The 23,732-nt window shown below is 42.9% G+C and overlaps 1 protein-coding gene across 1 annotated transcript in view; it reads left to right on the top strand.

Moving 5' to 3' along the window:
* Dbx2 (developing brain homeobox 2) overlaps positions 1-23,732 on the top strand; it is a 30,987-nt gene that overhangs the window by 4,718 nt on the left and 2,537 nt on the right. The window contains 2 exon segments of the mRNA XM_021184315.2: positions 9,483-9,578; positions 17,500-17,687. Coding sequence (XP_021039974.1) covers positions 9,483-9,578; positions 17,500-17,687 — 284 coding nt within the window.

The raw sequence follows: 23,732 nt of genomic DNA, 5'->3' as shown, positions 1-23,732 counted from the left end.
CATGTTTTTGTCACCTGCTTAGCACATCTTTGTAGTTTACACAGATATGACTTGCAGAACTCGTGAAAAATTCTGAGCTGCGTAAGTCCCCAAGTTAACCAGCTTCTTTAGATTCAAGAAGCAGTTCTTATCGTAGATAGCATTAACAGGCCCTTTAGTGCTCATGGAGAAAGCCACCCTCCCTATAAAATAGTATTGGATTTGGAATAATGAGTTCATGTTACAGTTGCCTCCAACTGCAGCACCTACTTGCCTCCCATCAGCAAGCACAGGCTTCTTTAAGCTGATGAGGGAAACTTCTATGGAAGCCATTGCTATTTTGTAATACAGTGAGCTGGAATAAGCGACCTAAGTAAGTCTTAGTTCTTCCACATATTCCCCTACTTTCGTGACTTCAGGGGTTAAGAGGTACAATGGCTTACATATACATCTCATGGAATTTAAACAGAATGGGAGGGAGCATCAAGGCTGCACCAGATAAGGATGCTGTGTGTGATGGGCAAGTTGAGGAGCTAATCCAGGGTGATTTTATCTTTCTGCTGGTATCATCTCCTCTTCTTTATCTGTTTGTGTCAGATTCCTCTGCCTCTCTCTTCAGTGTGCTGCCTTCTTCCTGTCCTTGTTCTCACCAGAAAACATCTCTATTTAGTCTAGTACTTAGCCAGGTAGAAATGATGGCAACTTGTTGGCCAAGGACCGCTGTCCGTGCATAAGTTCTGCTTAGTCATTGTGTACTAAAATGTTTTCCTCTTCTTTGGTTGCAAGAGTACCTGAGGGACATTTTTCTTAAGCTATTTAAGCAAACATGTCCCTTGTTTCAAGGGGTAGTAGTTCATTTACTCTGCCGTCCACTCTTTAACGACCAGATTTGTGATGTGGGCATTGCCTATCACATCAGACTCCGTCTTAGTCATTTGGATTTTTAAACCTGGATCTCACAGCGTAACCCATTCTGGCTTGGAAGTATTTCTATGTTCTACCGATTTATATCTTTGAACTCGTGCCCCTCGGTCCCCTCCCACCCTGGCCTCTTATGTGCTGAGATTGCAGGTGTGTTCAATCATGCCTGGGTGCACAGGTAACTCTTCTTCGTCTCCTCCTCCTCCTCCTCTTTTAAAGGAACGATTCGCCACTCTTAAAGTTTTCTCTGGCTCACACTGCCCCAACCCCCGGCTTGGATACATATAACAAAGTGTTCGACATTTTAAAGTCAGCATGAATAAGTTTTCCTTCGAATGCACCTGGCATTTGCCAGGAGTAAAAAGGCAAAGTATAAACGGAAACAAGATGATTTTTATCTGAGAATGCTTGTTATAGTCCTCATTTAAGATTTCATTAGATCATTCTTCTGTTTTATACAATCCGCGTAAGAAATTGGATTTTTGCCTTAATATATAACACGCTCACTGGGCCCTTGTATATTTTATTCCAAAGCACTTTATTTTACTTTCAGTAATGTTTCCACTTCTAATGGAATCTCCATCCTTCTCTCTCTTTAGCCTCCAGTCAGTACTTAACTTGGCAACGCTGAACGATCCATCACTTTATACAAGGTTACCATAACTCATTTCCTTTTTAATAGCATTATTCATTGTTGTCAACCGGCTATTCGTTGTGAGTATATCGGGGTTGTATTTTTTGTGAGTTATGTGAACAGTAAACTTTAGGCACTAAAATTCTTTCTGAAGTCAAAGATCAAAAAGCTGCTGTGAGGTTTTAGACCTCTGGTCTTAGAGCGACTAGCGGCTAGGAAAAGGAAAGGAGAAAAAAGAAGGAAGAAAAGGGGCCAAGAAGTTTGATCCTTTTTGTGTATATTGCTGAATACTTAATAACTTTCTTCTTTATACATAGTCCTGAGAGGGTGGGATTTCCAGTTTTCTGTTACATGTGCAGGGATCCTTGGTGTCCTTAATTTTTTTAATTCTAAGTGACCATTGGAAGTAGAATGAGTGGTATATTTAAAGCCGGGACTGCCAGCAGATTTCTAGTAGACTATCCCAAACTTAATTGAGTCACATCCATTAACTCCATAGTTACACTGAGCCTGAAGTCCAAAATACCCTCTGAGCCTTAAAAAAAAAGGACAGGACCACACTATATATTTCCATATTTTCTACAGATGCTTTGCACTGTAGATCAAAACCCAATGGTTGTAGATACCTTCTGATACACAGAGTCCTAGATGTTTACTTTCTAGTCCATGAAATTTTGCCAACCCTTCATCCAAAGCATAAATGGCAAGTAGTTGAGGATATTTTAAAGTATTGTATCAAAGTCTGACTCTTAAGCTTCTAATCATGACTTTTTATTTTATTTTATTTTGGTTTTTCGAGATTGGGTTTCTCTGTGTAGCCCTGGCTGTCCTGGAACTCACTCTTTAGACCAGGCTGGCCTCGAACTCAGAAATCCGCCTGCCTCTGCCTTCCGAGTGCTGGGATTAAAGGTGTGCACCACCACTGCCCGGCTCTGACCAGGATTTTAAGGTCTCGATTCAAGTGGTTCATGTTGCTGATCATGTCGTCCAGAGTGGCTCAAGATGCCTCATTTCAAAATGAGGACAGAGGTCAGCAGCAACACTGATCTTTCAAGCACATGTCTCTAAGCCCCTTGGTAAGAGACAGGAGAAGAGGCGAGAGGCACTTCCTCTGTTTAATCATAGCTAAAGAACATTAAGAATCCACATGGACATTTTGTAGATTGGAAAAAAAGCAATCTATTATTAATTGTCCTTTCTTTGGTGGACTGACCGAGCTCAGCTCAATGGTTCTTAATTGGGATGTCCTGAGGCTGTGGCTAGATGTCCAGGTTCTGTGGGCTGCAGGTCCACGGCGCTGTCACATGACCTGTGGTTGATATTGGCTGGTGACTGGGTGCTCAGCTGGAACTTGTCATCTAGAGTTGGATTCTTCAACGCCTTGACCTTTTTATTGCATGGTTTCCGGGCTTTAAATGGGAGAGTTCAGAAAACAAGCCCACATGGCTTTGGACGTCTGGGCATTCTGGAGCCTCTAACGAAACACGACCTGCCTTGGAGGTTCTAAAACGTGGCCCTGCCAACCTCTTGATTGAGAAAGTCACCAAGACCATTCTATGTTCCAGAGAGGAACAAACAGACTGCACTTCTCAGTAGCAGGGAGACTATCAGATCACTGTAGCCATTTAAAACCAGCTGTTGGATCCAGCTTCAGGGTAGACCTGTATAGGAACTGATCATTGAGTGTTAAGTAGTTGGGATTCAGGGAGATTTCACAGAAGTGATGTCCTGGGGGCTACAGATGCCATTGTTTTATAGTATTCTCTGTGACACCAACTTTATAGTATAAAGAGTAAGACACGGCCTCAAATCCAGCTCATTTTCTTGGAGCTGTGTAATGGACCATGCTTGGTGAGACAGCAGAATCTGTGGCCCCTGTGATCCAGTCCATAAGGATCCAGTGTGCTAATAGCTTGAGGGGAAGCCAGGCAATCCACTTGTTGGTCTTGGGTCAAGATGTTGGTGCAGATATTTAAATATATGCTCATTGGCACCTATTGCCACAGTACAGTGTCACTAGACTAGGCACTTGGGGCCCTTTTCAACACTGAGCCAACCCTGTCCAGAGAGACTTTTTTCTCCCTATCACAGAGCTAGTCTTGAAACCACAAATTATTCCTTTGACTGAACATAGATGAAAATGCTTGCTTTGGGATGAAGGCCTTTGCCCCAGTAGCTACGCTGAGATTTTCATAGCTGCACTTCACACTCTCCTTCCTTTGACCTGGTCCCATCAGCTGGACTGCTGTCCTTAGCCTGCCCCACACCCCATTCCTTTGTACAAGTGGCCTTTCCTAGCTAGAGTGCCCTCCTCTTTGTCCTTTTTGAGTGCTTTCTAAAGGATTTTCAGACATCCAAGGATGGTTTTCATGCCTAAAGTCACCATTAGCCATAGTCTTCCTAACCGTAGGTTTTTGGTTTTCTCTCCTCCCCCAGCCCCCGCATTTGTACATTTCTGAATGCAGAGATTACAGGTATGCAATCTCCGTGCTTGCTTAAATATTGCATTAGAAGTCCAGGCTGTACCATTTGGTTTCCTGTGTTGGCTCAGAATCTCCCTTCACTCACACATGATCTCGACAGGGGGAAGGCTACCATCAATTGAGTGCTACTGTGTGCTCGGTCTTGTTTTGTGTTCTTTCCAGTGATGCCTTCCTGGCTCAACACTATAATCCCCTGGTGTTTCTGAACCGATGATATAAGAGGGGAAGGCATAGGAAGCCAGATTTAGCCTAGTTGGTGTGGAGCCCAGGCATCAGTATTTTTGTGTAGTAATATCCGGATGACTCTAATGTGCATTCAGAGAAAAAGCAAATTCTTTGATGGATGGGAAGTTTCCCCTTTGTCTTTGTAGTCCTTGGCACTTGGTAGAATGCAGTTCATATTTGCCACGGATTTCAAGGTCAGAATCAAGGGCATGGCATTTTGCTGGAATCATCTTCTCATGAGCTGTTTGCATACATGAAGATCTCTTATTTTCTGTCTGTCAAATACTTGAAGCAAAGCCCCAAGTGCTCCCTTCTGCCGCATCCTGGGGACTAGGAAGGTGAAGGGGTGGACTCTAACGTGTTTCCCTGTGGAATGAAGGTGGAGTGTGCAACTGGATCACACAAATGGGTTGCTTCAAAAACTGACTGTGTGAGAACACGTAGCCTCATTAAACAACGGGGAGTTCTTAGGTCTGACTGCGCTAGATAGAGGTTTGCTGCCCTTTAAAGCTTTGTTTTGGGGTTCACCCTAATCTGAACAGTCTCTTGCACTGTGTGCTATTTTGAAGTTGCAGTTAGATTTCTTTTTATTTCCAATGCCTGAAAACCTGGCCCTTAAAGGATATCATAAAAATGTTAGAAATTATTAATTTTCCACTATGCTTTTTCTACAAGTTTTTGTTCGTTTGATTTTACATTTGGCTTAGTAAGTGAGTTTTCCCCCCTCTTCCTCTCAAACGTACTGTGCAATCCACAGATCGGGATGTGTTCCTGGGATTTACGCCTTACCAAGATCTCATTGGTGAGCTTTGTATTCTTTACCCGAGAAAGAACTGGCACCGCATCTTAAAGGCCCTGCTTTCACACTGCAAAGATTCACAGTGTTATTACTCCATTTACTGATGTTACTCCATCAGTAAAAATAACAAAAAAATTAAAATGAAACTTAGGACAATAAAAGTTTGAAAGTTATTCTTCAGCAGAGGGCTTATAGCTGCCTTTGACTGTGGGACACTTACGGATGAAGCCAAGGTATTTAATACACATTAATTAAAACTTATTGTGCTTGTTTTAAAGGCTGCTTCATCATTAAATCAGCTATCAGCACTTAACTGATGTTCTAAGTGTTGGCACTGTTGTGAATTTGTTTCTTCGAGTGAGTATAATATGCGGTTAAAGAGAGCTGAAGGCTCATGAGTTTTGTGTGCAAATGTCTAACTTTGGTTATTCGGGAGCAGATAGATTCCAGTTTAACTCCAACATGTTTGACTTATTTTGTTTATAACACAAGTTCCCCATACACACAGGATATTAGACTTGTCAGTGTGCTATGGAATTAGATATGTCCTATTGGTAGGCCACAACATTGCTGCTGGACAACCTAAAGCTATTTGCTTTTCTCTTCTGGCAATCCTGGCCATAATTTCCTTTCTAGAACCCACCTCTTATCTAATAACTGGGACATCCCTACTCTCCTAGCTAATAATCAGTCATAATGTGAAAATCAAGATGGTTTATCTTGCTTGTGTTTAATGTTTTTTGAAAGAATTCAGTCACATTTCAGATGTCTGTTGCTTTGAAGTGTGGTGTCAATGAATGGAGAGAGAATCTTCTAAATTCATGGCCATTCCAGGGCCAGCTAATGACAAGGACTTCACAAATGCTATCACTACAGCTACTGGTCAGGGAGTGTACCGTGATAAATGGTGAAATAGCCACATTCGGACTTCAGTGACGGAATCTGAAATTGCCCCTTTCCTGCCTTTTCGAGAGCAGTTGCTAAGGACCCAATGCTTGCTCTCCTCAGCCTTCTGTTTGTCTTGTACTCATGACTTAACAAAAAGTATGTTGTTTACAAATATTAAAAGTGTCACATCTATTTTGAGGGTGTTGGGCTATTTCCAACGTTGAGTTCCTATGGCCGTTCAACACTCTCGCTGTCACAGACTCAGATGCACTGGCACTCGGCTTCTGTCAGATGTGAAAAAAGGGGTACTTAATTGGAATTTCACAGCCCTTTCCACATAAGCCAGCCTAAATAAGGTGTATTTCTGTATAGCAAGCAGGAACTGACTAATCTCCTGTTAAATGTGCGTGTCAAAGAGATGATTTGAGATGGTGAAATCGTTCCGCACAAAGGAACTGCCAGTCTGCTCATGTCACAATGTGGAAGCCAGTTTCTATTGCCCCAATTACAATGGGTACTGCAGATCTTGGTTATATTTCTGCCGTCGAAGATTTTTTTTTTTTTTTTTTTTTTTTTTTTGGTGTCAGTCTGTTTACAAATTTCAAGTGGAGCAATGCATGGCATGATGGCAGACTGTTCAATGGAAGCTTTTCTGGTTTAACATCAGATCATACGCTTTCAAAAGCACACTGATCACAGGGGAGTTTGATGGCTGTCTTGTCTCACATAAACATTTTTTTTTCAATCCATTATTTTTCCATCGGTAGGACTACAGCCTAAGCCTGGGAAATATTTTCTTAGAATAGGACAATGTGTACTTTATTTATGCCTTGCCTTGTTTTGTGTGTCCCTGGTGTGTGGTCTTCTATGTCCTAAACTTGGACAAACCCCAAAGGGACATACACAGTTTTGATACATCCAGATAACATGTTAGATGCTTAACATTATATACATCGTTGCAACATTTTCCTACCTAGTAAAAACAAAGAAGAGCACAAAACCCCAATAGCCATGGTTAATTATGCAAAGAACGCTCATTTTAGAGAGCTAACAAGTTAACAGAAATGCTTGAAAATAAACTAAAAGATGCAACCTTATATGTCCATAGTAGTAATGGAGATGCAGTCTTTAAAAGATTATACTGGGGCTGGTGAGATGGCTCAGTGGGTGGGAGCACCCGACTGCTCTTCCAAAGGTCCAGAGTTCAGATCCCAGCAACCACATGGTGGCTCACAACCATCCGCAACGAGATCTGGCGCCCTCTTCTGGAATGTCTGAGGACAGCTACAGTGTACTTACATATAATAAATAAATAAATCTTTAAAAAAAAAAAAGATTATACTGTTCTTTAATTATTTTTTTGAGAATTTCATACAAGGATGCTGTGTTTATATTATTTCCAGTCCATATTCTCTGCCTTCAACCATCCCCCCATCCTCCTACTATCTCCCAACCTCAGCACCTCTCCTTAACGTAGGTATGCTGCGCCCCCTTGGTGTTTAAGGCTGACCACTGGGATTGAACACCATATCAGGCAGCTCACCCCCAAGAAGACTGCGTTTCCCTCTCCTAGTGGTTGACATTTGCTTGTAGTCCTTCACCTGGGGGTGGGGCCTTGTGAGATTATTTTTTTCCCATCTATGTTGGAATGTCAACTGGTGACATTATGCAGATCTAGTTTAGGTGACCACACTGTTAGAATTTCATGGACTACTTTTATAAAATGTATAATCCAAATAAAATGATCATTTCTTTGATGGTTTTACGGTCAACACTAGTAATAAAGCTGTTCATTTTGGAAAACAAAACTAATGTGTCCTTTCCTCTCCTTGACCAGTTACCAATTTTCAAAACAGCACTAAAACACTTTATGTTTTATAGAAATTCAGACATTAAATAAGTAAACGCAATAATATTGACATCTCCACATTATGTGATGGGGGAAAGATACTGGATTTTTAACTAGTTTACAATTTTGAGGCCTCTGGGAGTCTACAAATACCATAAATATTCCTCTTGGGCAATCTATTTGCTTTATGATAACTTTTAAAAGACATTGGTTAAAATAACTACTTGCTTTTTGGTTTAAAAGTACAAGTCTGAAAATATCATGTTCTCTAAGCAGGTGTGTGGGCATAGCAGAATGAGATTATCTAGTGTGATCAAGAAGAGGAGAGATGTTTGCCACATGAAGAAAAGAGAAGATAGTAAAAATATTTTCAGGTTGAGATTTAGATTTTGAGGTCATCAGTCTCAAAAGATTCCATATTTGAGGGTGTCCTGGGGCAGAGAACTCAGTGAATGTCTTATCCCTGTTCCCTCCTGTTCTTCATTTCAAAGATCATTTATCCAAGTATTAAAAATCTGACTACCGTATGTCAGGTAATACTGCCATGGGTGTCAGGGTAAAAGCAGGTGTCCACTGTCTGGCAGGATGACCTTTACTTATGCTGCACTAATGCATTTTATTAAAGAAGATGGTATGTCGAAGCATTCAACCATTAATTACATCATTACATTAATTACCATCATTAATAACAACAGTCTATTAGAGTCCACGGCAGTCTTTAGAGTTGGGTTTCTACGGAGTGAGGAGCAGAGATCAAAACTTTTCTGAAATTATATTTAAGTAAAATGGTTGCTGTCTCTGTGATATGGTGTAGTCAAGACATCAGAATAACATACAATAATAATAAAAAACATCATTATTATTTAGATGCCCCAATTATTCTCCTTCCCACACATGAAGGATTCCATTCCATTATGAATCCTGTGTTTGAATAAGCTGAGCAGAAGAGAATTAAGGGCTGACTCACTACGGGGTAAAATTGCTTTCTGGTAACCAGATTTGCCTTGAGAGGCGATGGGATTGTTTGTACATGCTTTAAGACACATGGCTGGGGTCAGAAACAGCTCTCTTACCATGGAGCTGTTCAGTAAATCCGCTCTTAGCACCCTGAGAATCCAGCTAGCCACATCTTTCCTTGAACCTGAAAATGAGCCCTGAAGATGATATAATCTCTTCAAAACAACCAGACATTTAAAAATTGTTTCTTGGTAAGTAGAATGTTTAGAACCATGCCGTTTAATATTGTAATCCTTAGCCACAAGAGCCTCTTTAAATTTAAATGAATTTGGTCTGAAGATTTAGTACCTACTCAAGCTAGCCATCTTTGAGCTTGGCAATCGCCTTTGGCCAGAAGCTGCCATGTTGGCCAGGGCAGATGCAGAGGGCTCGTCCATCATTGCAGATGTTGATTGCATACTATTACCCTAGTGTTCCTTGTATAAAAGAACAGTCGCTATTCATTATTTGTAATTACATCCACGCAGGCTTGAATCTTTCCACCACATCTTCCAAATCCCGAGGAGAGTACTAGGCAAGAACTTTGACACTTTAAAATGACTTTAATTTCGGTAAAGAGTTAGAATGGAGGGGAAGGAAGGTTCAGCAATGGAGTGCCTTCACTCGGGGGGGGGGCTGGGGGGGCTGGAGTTTTGAATGTTGTGTAAAAGAAACGGTTAATCAATGGGATCAATGCTTTCTCTGCAGTGCCTTCCAAACCCTTTCTTCTGAGCGCCCCGCCATTCTACTCTGCATGCTGCGGTGGGTCCTGCAGGCGCCCAGCATCCCCCACAGCTTTTTCAAGTAAGTTTTAATGCTTCATCAGCAATGCCTCAGCTATTCTGTAAACCAAAGCAGCAGGATTTAATGTGCTCAGGGAAGCTAATTGGCAGTGCACCGGCAAGGAGCTAATTCCTCACTAAAAATCACAGCGACCCCATTCAGGAGGTTTCCAGAGATTATCAAACCTAGGCACAGTGAGCGATTGTGAGCTGGTTTTCGGGCCACACTGAGCCCGGAGCTGACGCGCCAAGGCAAGAGCCTGTTTTCCATTTGATATAACAGACCTCAGAGGGACCAGTTTGACACTTTCTGAAACCTGCAGCCACACTCCATTTAAGAAGGGAAGAGGAGGAAAGCAGGCAAACAGAGGGCGCTGTGTGGTGTTTCCATTTGGCTTAAAGTGACTAAAAAGTCACAGGTCTAGAAAATAATTAGAAACTCGGAATCATAAAAGGGGGTAAATATTTTCAGGGCAGGGTTCTCTAAACGCTCTAAAAGCAAAATTCATTTGTGTCTGGGAAAGGAGAAACTGAATGGGGCATCGTGGTGCCCACGCTCTCTCATGCACACAGGTGTCTTGGTGTGTCAGTAAAATCAACACACAGAGGATGAGCCACAGAGAGAGTCAGGCGGGGGTGGGGGGCAGGAGAAGGCACTTGCACAGGTACACAGCCACGCGACAGGTGAGAGTGGAGAAGTGAGTGTGAGTCCCCAGTCCCAGCCTCATAGTGGGTTTCAGGCCCCATGGCCCCGTATGTGTTCTTGTGCTTCATGGAAGTTTCAAGGGGAGCCGTTTCCCCACAGAATGACTCTGGACAAGCGAAGCAGCAAATGTTGCTGTTTAATGAGCTGCAGGCTTCTGAGTTTCTCTTTAGGAGGCCGATACTTTCCCACAGAGCCCTTTACACGCCTGGGACGCGGCTACAATGGGCGACAGACCCATGACCAATGCTCACTTTCGCTGGACTCATCCACACGCGACCTCACCACAATTTTTCACTCTGCAGATGAACTTTAGGGACCGTTTCACAGCGAGAGGGCTTGGGCAAGGGTCATTTGTCCTTTTGTGTGGTCATAAAGCCAGGCTCTGTGTGTCAGTCCTTTCTCCTGCTTCACATTCCGAGTGAGTTTCTGGACGCCATTTAAAGCCCTTGGCTGAAAAATAAAACAGTGAATGGAGCTGACTTTTATAGACTCGTTCTAGCTCATCTTCCCATATAGCCCTGTTCACCTGAAAGGGGATTTTAGTGGCTGAGCTGAGTGTATATAGGGACTCGCTGAATACACAAGGGCCCATTATCAACTGTGGGGATTGTGTATTAACCAGGACCGATACACTGCTATTTTGGCAGTGACCTATTAATTGTCGATTTAACTAGAATGTATTGCATTTGAATAGTGAAATAGAAACCATGACGAAACCTTTTCCTCGCTCCTTCAAGGTGGTCCTCTATGAGGGCAATTGGAAACTTGTGCGAATCAAGGCACCATTTATCATCAGAGAGAGGAGTGTCGGGCAAAGATGTCTGGAGAAGATGATGTTTAAACCCAGATGCTTAAACCCCATCCCAGTGGCACCTCCATCTATTGAAGAGGTCTCACACTTAAGTTCACTTGCTTCATCTTGATATCGGTTTACTTTAGCAGGTTGCTAGTGCTACAGCTCAGGGCGTGTGGAACTGTTTCATGTCAGAAGGATGCTCAGGCATGTGGGTATACATGGCGGTGCAGTGTATTTATTTTAAAGCAGTGTTTTAAGAGTCTCTAACCCATAAACGTTTGGGCCAGTTTAATGAATAAGAAAAAAAAAAAAAAACGCATTGGTGAGGTTTACTAGAGCACGTCATCTTCCCAAGAGCGCCAATGATTATTTTAAGAAGGTTGTGGTTTTTTTCTCATTATTTCTCAACCCTTCACACCCAGTGCCCTCTGCAGAGCTGTGGTAAATGACACTCATCCCTCAGGGCTCCAAGCCCCATGTTTATCTTGGGGTGGGGGCGGGGAAACCACTTGGCTTGAAAGATCAGTGTGGTTCAGATCAACGGTAGAATATACTGCCCTTGACTTGTCTGCCCTCCGAATGTTGGCCTTCGAAGACCATTTAGAGAACCCACATGTGTTTTTAATAAATGGCGCCGTGTCCCATTATTACTTATAACTCTGAGATGAATGTCTTATTTTCCTATTTATAATGTTCATTCACATTGGCAGCAACTAGTAATACGGTGCTCTCTTGATGTCCGTAAAGAATTCTCTAGAAACAACTGGGTTAACCAGGGTGTGGCTAATGAGCTTTACATACATCTGCAGCGTTTTTATAAAAAGAGAAAAGAAAAGAAAAAGCTAAAGGAATTTACTAGACTTTCTTTTTTTAAAAAAATAATAAGTGTTTATGTCCAAGTCACTAAATTATTTTCCATTGCAGAAAGAAAAAAAAAAGAAAAAAAGAGAGAGAGAAAGAGAGAAAATGAACTGTTCAAGTAAGCTTGTGTTAAGTTTCCACTTGGACAGCCAAAAGTAGGGATGAGAGCTAAAACTCTGACCAAGCGATGAAGCTGATGGCTACCATTCTTGCCTCAGAAGGTTGACTCTGCTCTTTCCCAGAGCACAGGAGCAGCTCAGCACATCTGTAGCAGGGCAAGGGAAGTGTTGCTTCCACTCTCAGTGTGATGTGCTTGCTTAACAGCTTCCATTGGAGTTTTCCTGACCCCTCAGATTTAGGGCTGACTCCCTGTTGCAAATGTGGAAGCCATTGTTCGCTCAATGTCCTTCTCACATGCAGTAAACACTTTAACAAGACACTGAGAACAGTAGAGAAAAAAAAAATCGAAAGGCACCCATAAAAGGTGGTCCCTCCCCTAAAGCATTGCATGGAAAAAAAAAACCTTTGATATTACACTCATAAACTCATTTTCAAAAAGAACACATTCCCCAGCTAAAATGAAAGGGAAACTTGTGTAAATGATGTAGATAATGACTTAAAAAAAATCCACCTTAAAAAATGAAATCTTAATTAGGTAGGCAAGCAAATTGAGTTAATTAGATGATTATTTCATTTTGTCTCTGAGTACCCAACTTGACCTTTCAAGAAGTTTATGCCCTAGAAGACAGAGCTTGGATTTGGAACCAACTTTATGTAAGTCTGAGCGGAGGAAACTCGCCACCAGGGCAAACGGCTCTGCCCTTTCCTGAAGGGGCACTTACTTTTGACATTTCCAGCTCAGCGTTGTCCCTTTTTCTTCTTTGTTAAAACTTAAAAGAGCATTGTATCTCCCTAAGTGTGAGTATAGCATTTTGTGGACAGCGGCAGGCAGGGGCATTAGTTTTGCTGGGTAAATTCAGATCGGGTCTGTGGGTCTCACTTTCACAGACGGGCAATGCACTGATTAATAGCAGTGCCATCTGACTTGAGGGCTGGCTTTACCGCTCTGAGCTTGAGTGATGGGTAGTCTGGGAAAACTGGCCAGAGCTGTGGAAACCTAGTAAAGGCCGAATGAAATTCCTGTCACATATACCCAAGCAGATATAAAATAGTTAATATGCAGAGAGATTTAATTTAACCATTCTAAGATCTTTGGAGGGACACGTTTTTGTTTTTGTTTTTTTTGTTTTGTTTTTTGTTTTTAAATTAAGAAAGAATCTGATTATATTGCTTAGAAGATAATCATTGAATCCGTAGCTCATTTGAATATAGGTATTGACGTCTCGAAAGTGACGGAGTGGTGTCGCAGAGACGAATGACCTCCAGTCAACCAAGAAGAATCTTGGTAGATTCAGAGACTCGACACAATAGGCTTTCCCAGCTGACGGCTCCATTCAAAGCTCCAGAGAGGCAGAGGCAGAGTCTCATTGCTAAGGCTCAGGTTTTTCTTTTTCTTTTCTGCCTGAGCATCCAGCCCAGATGGTAACAGTGGGGACCTCCCAGGTCTGCAGGCTTCTTTTCTATAACCCATTCCCCAGGTATCCCATGACGTCAACTATAGAACAGCTTATAAAAATCTCTTGGTTCCCTAAAAGAGTTCTGAGTTACAGAATAGAAGAAAGTCATGTAATGCCATCTCTGTGTGTGCAGAGCATCATCGGCATATGAGGTGTGCTTTAGCCACAGGCTGTGCAGAGGAGGAGATCCCAGTCCTACTAGACTCCCCCTCCCGGGTTACCCCTCCAGAGACTCCCATGCCATTCCCCCTCCTCCCTCCCTTTTGCATCTATGAGGGAGCTCCTTTACCCACCCACCCACTCCTACCCCACTGCTCTAGCATCCCCCTATGCTAGGGCATCAAGCCTCCACAGGACCAAGGGCCTCTTCTCCCATTGATGTCAAAAGAAGGCCATCCTCTGCTACATGTGTATCTGGGGCCATGGCTCCCTCTGTGGATACTCTTTGTTTGGTGACTTAGAGCCTGGGAGCTCTGGGTGGTTCAGTTAGTTAATATTGTTCTTTCTATGGGGTTTCAACCATCTTCAAATTCAGCTCCTTCAGTCCTTCCTCTAACTTTTCCATTGGGGTTCTTGGGCTCAGCCTGATAGTTGTCTGTGAGTATCTGCATCTGTATTGGTCAGGTGCTGGTAGAACCTCTCAGGGAACAACCATACTTGGCTCCTATCAGCAAGCACTTCTTAGCATCAGCAATCGTGTGGGGATTCGGCGGCTGCCCAGGACCCATTCTGGGTTAGGCCCATTGAATAGAAGATACTCAGGTAAAACCCAAGCTAAGAGGAAGTCAGAGAGTGAAAGACCTTTACAGTTACTCCTATCCTCCTCATCAAAGGAGAACTGACATCAGGAGACAGACTCAGATGTAAATAGTGAAATCTGAAGAAACACGCAACAGAGGCTAGTGGTATTTTAGCTGGCCTGTTGGAGAGGCCTGGATGAAGCAAATTGCTTCTCTCTCTCCAGGTCTGAGAAGCTACTGAGTTCATTGGAAGGGTGAGAGAGCTTTCATCCTCCAAGGGCTGTTGGTAGCCTCCAGTCTGAGTTATCCTGAAAGAATCCTAGAGTCAAAACTGTTCCCCATACTCTTTACCTTCCTTTCAAAGCTGTGGGGTGGGCTGGCTCTAGTGGTCTATGGATTTGGGGTTTTTTAGTGTGGAAACTGAACAGGGCTTTTTAGGAGTGAGCTGGGCTGTATGACCCTTGGGTAGCCCACCTTGGAAACAGAGCTTGTGATAAAACATGGCAGGGTTAGCGACCCCAGGAATGACAAAGGAACACTGCCCTTCTGAAGGTTGGTCCCGTGGTTGCTTGTGTCTACTAGAAAACAGATCCAAACATAAAATGAGCAACAGCATGCCCAGGTTACTTGTCCAAACTTCTATAGTGGTCTACCTTGGTGCTTACATTTGATATTCTATCTTTTCTCCTCTGCAGTTTTACCTACCTCTAAGCCCAATGCATATTAGTAGTCGGGGGGGGGGGGCATGAGGAGCATGTATCTCTGAAGAAGCCTATTTAAGACTTCCTGTAAGAATAGGCACAGGAATGTTTCCCAGAGTGGGGTCAGGTAGCCCATGGTAAAATAGCATCTGTGTAAGATTGGGTAAGGGGGGGGGTGGTGGGGGCACCAATGGGAGAGACACATAGAAAAGGCATGAAGGATACACTGTTCTTGGTGTTTGATACACTGTTGCTGTTCATTGTTGTTACTGTTCATTTTCAGGCACTCAAACCTGAGAAACTAAAGAAAGGAGGCCCAGAAGTTAATACCTGAACTTGGTATGGGTCCAGGGGGAGGTTTGCTCCCCGAAGCGTGAGGTTTGGCTTCAGTGCTTGTCCCCAACAAGGGTAGAACTGCATCTATAGATCCTCTACAGGACTCCCAGTTTTTCAAAAAAATTAACTTGTTAGGACTTATATTGGAAGTTTTAGGGGTATCATTCCCCCATTGCCTTATCTTAAGACCTAGAACTTGCCATAGGCATTGAAATCATTCATTTTTCTAAAACCACCTTTGTAGTCTATAAGGTTCCTGTACGTTACATATAAATGTAGAAGTTTTTGTTACATCAGAAATATTTACTTCCCTGTGGTCCTGGGTTCATCCTGTCTTTGAGCAAGGCCCTTTTAGTCAAGTTATATCCAAAGCTTGTTTCACACACCCTCTCAGTGGCTCTAACTTAGCCTCCCAGTTATCTTCTGTCCTCTTCTTGGTGACACTCTGCACAATGGAAGCACCAGGCTGTGTGTGACTCCTCAATGTGGCTTCTTCATCACCTGGTGTCGCCCGGCGTCATGCCCCGGATTTCCTCCCGACACTGGGAAGGAATGAAGATGCTCTTCTGGGGATTGTCTAGTCGGCCTCCCACTCGGGCTGTTTGTATGTTGACTGTGGTCTCTCCTGTTCTGGCTGCTGCTCCTCTGTGGCTCTGCACTGTCCGTGATGGTCATGTGCTTGCCTAACTCTCAGAGCCCTTGTGCTTTTCCTCATCAACTGTGAGCGCCTTCAGGATGTGTTGGATCCATCTTCAGCCCTCACCTATGCCACAGCCAAGTTGTTCCTGGCTGGGAAATAGATCCAAGCTTAGACTGTAGACGGTGGGCATGGATTTTACATCCACATTCCCGTGACGGTCGTGGTGGTGTTCACTTTGGCCATTCAACCTCTTCTCCTTGGTGCCTTTTTCCTGGTTGTAAGCACACGCTTTAAAACATCACATGTGGTCCTTCCTTTGTTGCTGTCTGTCCTTCGTCTTCATCTTTAAAGGTTGGATAGTTTATTCCCTTCTTTGGGTAGTTGCCATTTTCTAATTTTTGATACTTTGGGCTACACTGTTAGATTGGCTACAGCTTATAAATCAACGGTGCCAAAGTGCAAGAGGAAAGAGCCAGGCTGGACTGAGGATGTCTGGGCGGTGCCTCAGCTTTATGTCCTTTGCATAGAATTGGATCTGCATCGCTTTAAGAACTTTGGAAGTAACTGGTTGTGATATGTATATGTATACATACACACACACACACATGTGTGTGTGTGTGTGTGTGTGTGTGTATTTGTATATTGTCCTTGTCTCCACTCCAGGCCGGCGGGTTCACACAGCAACTTTACTTCAGGCTTTTTCTTTTACAGCTCTCTTCCTTACCTCTGCTTACTAAAATTTTCTTACTTACCATTGCCGACCAACGCAATGAGTTCCCCATACGGGCTACCATTTGTACAGGTCTCTGGTCTCCCCCTCCAGCCCGCAGCGACAGGAACGACATGGATGGACTACACGGCGGGTTCACTCAGGAACGTGTTTACTTGTGGTTTTTTTCCCCTACAGCTCTTTTCCCCAGCAGCTTCTTCTACTACCTCCATCCTTCTTGCAGCAAGGGCTAAACTCCTATTACAACAGCTTCTCTTACTACTACTTCTACTCACAGCAAGGGCTAAACTAGCTCCACCCCACCTCATCCAATCAGAATTCACACACACACTCCTTGCAGTGCTCAGGTCGTTTGCAGATAGACTGACAGGTCCCGATCAGGAGGAACAGTCCAGCCTGGCAGGCAACCCACGCATGCAGCCTCACTGCGCATGCTCAGGCAAGGTAGTAAACAAGTGGGTTTCACAGGGCCTGCGGCTGCACCCGCTTCCCGCAGTATATGATATATATGTATATGATATATGTGTGTGTATGTATATGTGTATGTGTATGCGTATGTATATGCATATATATCTACCAGAAAGACCAAGTGAGAAGCAGATTTGTGGGACTGTTGATTAGGGCTGGGCTTTGAGCTATCTTTGTACTGCTTTATTTACTACTTAGGACATCCTTCCATGATCAGCATTTTTCGGGTCCTCAAAGAAGTCCACTACTCAGATAGCTTAAGCAACATAGCTCTTGCTGTAGAGAGAACAGCCTGCCACCGTGTGAACTATGAGGTACCACTGTTCTGAGAGTCCGAGGGCTTGCCCTCTCTAACCCTGTGCCCTTTTGTATTTCTTGTCTCTGCCAGGAGAAGAACACGGGCTGCCTCTGCTGACCCAGGACTCAAATTCCAAAGCTCGCAGGGGGATTTTAAGAAGAGCTGTGTTCTCAGAGGACCAGAGAAAGGCTCTGGAGAAAATGTTTCAGAAGCAGAAATACATCAGCAAAACAGACCGAAGGAAACTTGCGGTCAGCTTGGGACTGAAGGAGTCACAGGTACAGTGAGGAGAAAGGTGCATCCTAGTCCTACTTTCAACAGCAGTGTGAAATTTGTTTTTTTTGGCAAATATATCTTGTGCCAGGTTTGTACCCCAAAGCGTTCTGAATTTTCAGTAGGTTGAGGCCCATGGGACAAATCCTGTGTGAAGACAGGATCCACACACACTGGGGTGGCAAAGCAGAGCCACAGAATTCAATTTTTTTTTCTGAAGTGAAGGAATATATACATGTATGTCCTTGGTATTGTAGAGAGAATCTCTTGTACCCTGTGTAAAAGTGTCCTATGGAAATGAGCTGAGGCAGGCAGTAGAAGGTGGGAGTTCCAGGAGAGGGAGGGGGGAGGGGGAGAGAGGAGAGGGAGAGGGAGAGGAATTGTGGGAAAGCAGGCACAGAGGATTTTCCTCAACACTGGAGGAGACTGCCACATGGACCTGAGGAGAGGGGTGGAATGACTTAGACTAGTTTAAACAGGATAAATAAGTTATGAGCTAGCTGAAACATTTCAAAGCTATTGACCTAGGCATTTGTTCATATATAAGAAGTTTCAGAGTTGTTATTTCTGGGAACAAAGAAACTAGGTGGAAAAAGCTTGTGGTTACAGGTATTTTATATATATGAAATATATAATATATAATTATATGTGTATATATGTATGTATATATAGTATATGATGCATCCATGGCATTATATATTATATATGTATGTATATGCATGTATATATAGCATATGCATTCTTAGTGTTATATATATTATATCTATTATATATGTGTATATGTATATATAAATTACATGATACATCCATGGTATTATATATTTTATATATATGTATATATAAATATCATATTATACATTCTTGCTATTATGTGTGTGTGTACATATACGTATATATGTGTACATATATATGTGTGCTTATTGTTTTTAATCCGGAGAAGCAGACTAAGTAATCACCTTCAAAAGCAGGAGCCAATTTTTCCTGTCTTCCTTTTCACTTTCAACCCCAAATCGGAGAGTGAATGGGAGGCTCCTGGACCCCTCTGGATGGGATTCCTTACTCTGTGCATTTCATGTCTGCAGCCTCTGCACCTTTCTCATTCACTACTGTTCCACACAGTTATGAATGCACAGCTCGAAAGCACAGAATACTCTCAAGATGGCCAATTAGCTCCTAGAACACTAGCATTTCCTTCTTTCATCTTCCATACTGAAATCCTGCCCAACTTCTAGAGGAAGAAACGCAGAAGACTGAATGTAGGTCTGGCATCATGTGGCAAAGGTGTTTGGAATGTCATTTCTATCTCAAGCAGCCTAATAGGAATTTCTGGTTTCCTTGAGCCACCGTCTGCAGCTGTGCAGGGTGTCCACATACAAGGGTATCTCAGTCATGCTTACCATTGCTGTGATGAGCTGGGATGACCAAAGCAACTTGGGATGGAAAGGGTTTATTTGACGTATGCTTTTTTACACATCACTGTTCACCATTGAAGGAAGTCAGGACAAGACCTCAAACAGGGCCAGTAAATGGAGGTGGAACTGATGCAGAGGCCACAGTTGAGGTGCTGCTCACTATCTTGCTCAGCCTGCTTTCTAACAGAACGCAGAACGACCAGCCTAGTGGTGGTACCACCCACAATGGGCTGGGCCCTTCCATAACTATCACTAATTAAGAAAATGCCCTACAGGCTTGCCTACAGCCTGATCTTACAGAGGCATTTTTCTTGACTGAGGTTCCTTGCTCTCAGATCACTATAGCTTATGTATAGTTAATGTAAAAACCAGCCATCATAAAGGGCATGTAACTGAAGGTGTCTATTGTGTCAATAGAAACACAGCAGGCACACCCCACTTTCCTTATAGGCCCACATCCACCAGGATATTTTGAATTGGTATAAAGGAACTAAAGTAGAGAAGACACTATCTCAAACATGTCCTAGTGTGTGAAATTGCTCTTTCCCCTGGGAAACGGTTCATTCCACAAGCTGCTATGCTGTCCTCAATACTTGTTAGTGGTAGGAACCAGTCTGTTGTGTGGCAGAGGACAATTAGTCTATAACCTTAATTGATTGCTTTGAATTTCATGAGTCTCAGAGCAGTTTAGCATATGGATGGAACCTATGCATTATGGCTGTATCTCCAGGGTCTACTTTGTAACCCTGTGCTGGGTGGGCTGTCACAGTGTTGGCATCCCAGGAAGTTACTTAGCCAGTGGAAGTTAGATAGCACGATTAGGGGGTTTGCTTTGGTGCATCAGGCCAGTAGGGGAGGTAGACCAGTAGTTGTAAAGCTTTTGATAGGGCTGCAAACTGTGCCTCCCATGCCTGGAGATGGCAGCCTAGGGAGTGGCACTATTAGGAGGTGTGGCCCTGTTGGAGTAGGTGTGGCCTTATTGGAGTAGGTGTGTCACTATGGGTGTGGGCTTTAAAACCCTCATCCTAGCTGCCTGGAAGCCAGTATTCTGCTAGCAGCCTTCAGATGAAGATGTGGAACTCTCAGCTCCAGCTGTACCATGTCTGTCTGGATGCTGCCATGTTCTTGCCTTGATGATAATGGACTGAACCTCTGAACCTGTGAGCCAGCCCCAATGAAATGTTGTCCTTGATAAGAGATGCCTTGGTCATGATGTTTATAGTGTTAAAACCCAAATGAAGACAATGGTCCTCAAATCCCAGGAAGTCAGGTGACAGACCTTCCTTATGGCCCTGAATTAGGGTGGCAGGTACCTCAGTAGACCTGGTTGGGGTGCCACAAGTAGGGACAAGAAGACCCGTGGTTAGAGAGGAGAACACGGGAAGGTCAGGGTTTCAGGGGGCTCAGGGTTATCAGCCTGAAGCAGATTCAGAGAGAAGGAAGGAGTGCTTCGTGCTGAGCAAGTACAGAGACACTTTGGTATCAAACCCCAGCCTTTTAGATGCGACAGCGATGGCTGCAGTCTCCACACCAAGGAAACGGCTTTCTTAGTTACACACTATCATTTGGCTCTTAAGCCGAGCACATAGTTTTACTTCGTTACCTTGTTTTCAAAGTTCAGGTATCTCAGAATGAATGCCTTTTGGATTTCGTGTTGAATTTTGGGGAGCTTTTAGTAAGCAATTTGGCATTTCATTAACTTCCTTGTTTTTCAGCTATGCAAAACAAGAGGGAAACTAGTGAAGTCACAAATGAGAGCTCATGTTACTTCTCTCCAATCCAGGTTAATTTCTATTACCATTTACCAATGCTCCTTGGTTCCATTTGCTGGAATATCCGTTCTTAACATGAATTTATGTATGGGATGGATATGCAGAAATTGAGGTTATGCTCTAACATCTGATGTCCTTTAATGCTTGGAAGGATCCTATGAAGAATCTGCTATTTGTTATATAGGATATATTCGTTATATCCCTCCTCTACAAATAAGCTGGTACTCGAATGTGTGTGTGGGTGACTACCTATCTATGCAATTGAAATAGGCTCTGTGTGTTCTTTGGGCGTTTCACAAATCATCTCGATGATGATGATGATGATGATGATGATGAAGCAGTAGAAGACAGAAACCCTGATAGCCCCTTTCGGTCGGCCTGTGCCCTCCAAGACCACACACCATCCGAGCTCCCAGCAAGATAGATGAGCCTGGTCTGTGTTTCTGCCACTTGTATAAACAGATCCATTCAGCCCAAGTTCCTTGTCTGTGCTTTCTACAGCATTTTGTCAGGGAGATTCTTCATACCACGGCAAATGTTTCTGTGCTGCTTGGCTGTATCCCCACTGCATGGTGCACACAAGCCATGTTGATTGCTGTTGATTGACAGGCATGCACTTCCCCCAGCCTGGGCTTGTCATGAGCAACACAGTTGGCCGCATGGACCGGTCTGTTTCTTTTCTCAAGTGTTATGGGATGGGTCCTTTGTGCCTGTCCTGTCCATCTTTTTCATTTTCTCTCACGTGAGCCTCGATGTATATCATCCTGTAGGCGTATCAGACATTCCAACCATTTGGTTTCTCTGCTTTGGCATTGCATTTCTTTGTGTACTTAAAAAAAAAAAAATTTGGTAAGACAGGGAACCAGGAATGGGATTTATATGTTAAACTGTCATTGTATATATTGTGACAGATTAAAAATTCTTTCCAAACAGTCTTAGATAAATCTGATCTGTAGAAAATTTCTACTCAGACAAGCCCTTTTATTGCCAATGCTTTATCCTTTACTACTTTAAAAAGCCTTACCAGCCTTATGGACAATTGTATTTATTATTCTTTTAGTTTGAATTTTCCTAGCTACCAGCATTTTAGAGGCTTTTGATAATTTATTGACAATTTAAAGTATATTAATTGGCATTTTCCCACAGAGTCTCCTCTTGTTGACATGCAGCAATTATTTTGGATATTAATCAAGATATTTAGAATATTAAGAATATTGAGATTAGTTCTAGTTTTCTGTTACAGCCATCATAGCATTTCTCTCCACACTTGCGCGTTTATATTTAGTGTGGTAAAATACGTATGTGAAATCAATCATTTTTAATCTTTAAAGCTCTCATTTCACGGGCACTATGTGTGTTTATCCTGTTGCATAATCCTTACTGCTGTTCATCTCCAGAGCTCTCTTCATCTTGTAACACTGAAACTCTGCATCCATACCAATACCTCCTCCTTTCCCTGGCCCCAGACCCCTGCCAACAACCTCCGGTATCTAATGCCTCCTCCCTCCTCCTACCCCGGGCCCTTGATAACTCCCCTCCTATTTTCTGCTATAGCACAGAGGCATATGAGTATAGAGTATAGCATTGTGTATGAGTGGGGCCACACAGCATTTTTTTTTTTTATTACTTGGATTACTCTATTTAACTTAATGTCTTCAGGGTTCATCTGTACTGTAACAAGTTTCAGAATTACCTTCCTTCCTCAGGGTGAATAATGTCCCACTGTATGGATGAGTCTTATCTGCATAACTGCTCATCTATTGATGACCTTGCTTATTCCCAATATTTGGATATTTTATCTGCTGTTGTGGAGATACGTATGCAAATATTTTGCAGACTCCTGCCTTTCATTCTTTTGCGCTGTTTGCTGTTTTTCTCTATGTTTATAGCGTGTTTATTTGTACAGAAATTTCTCAGTTTTATGTAGCCAGTTCCATCCTCTCAGTTTTATTGCTCTGGGTATTTTATGGTTTGCTTTAAAGAGAATTTGTGTTCTAAGGACTCTAATTATAATCTCATATATTTTCTTCTAGAACTTTTGTAGTCTCCTTTTTAATGTTCAGCTATTTAATCTACTTGGAGTTGTTTTTGTGTTTGTTGAGAGAGGTACACCTGCGTATTTTACTAAATATATGCATCTGTCCATTGGTTGTAAAGACAGTATTTCATGTTTTTTTTTTTTTTATGAAGAGATTACTTAGATCAAGACCCATCACTCTGCCTATCTCTCTCCATGTACGTCACACACATATCTACACTCTCTCTTACACACACAGGCACATACCTGTGTGTGTATACATGCAGATGGACACACATGGACACATACACAGACACATACACACACATACAGATACACACACAGACAGTAATACACGCACAGACACGTAGTCATTATGCACATACAGATAGATAGATGGACACAGACATATATACACAGACACAGACAGCCAGACAGCCAAACATCCAGACACACACACACACACATACACACACACACACTAAGGAAAGAAGAAAACGAGTGTGTTGAGCAAAGCAAAAACATCCATGAGAAGCACACTGTCTTGGTGAAAATGCTCTAAAGACTTGGCAAGCTCTCTAGGAGCAAATGCTCGCTGCTAATTATGAAAGCAACCAGAGTAGAGCCGAGTGCCCTGGTGTGGATGCTTTAGAGCTATTTTCCTAGCAAAACCTTAATCTGAGCATTGTAGCTGATGTGGCTGTTGTTGCATTCAGTTGTCTGGAGTGGATTTCCTGTGCTGACATTTCAAAGGGAAAGGTGAAGTGACTCTTGTCAGCGTGGAAGGACTGTCTCCTGGTTTGCTTTCTTCAGTGTGTGTGTGTGTGTGTGTGTGTGTGTGTGTGTGTG

The sequence above is a fragment of the Mus caroli genome, chromosome 15 (genome assembly GCF_900094665.2).
Source record: "Mus caroli chromosome 15, CAROLI_EIJ_v1.1, whole genome shotgun sequence".
Lineage (NCBI taxonomy): Eukaryota > Metazoa > Chordata > Mammalia > Rodentia > Muridae > Mus > Mus caroli.
This window is presented reverse-complemented; position numbering and strand designations above follow the sequence as displayed.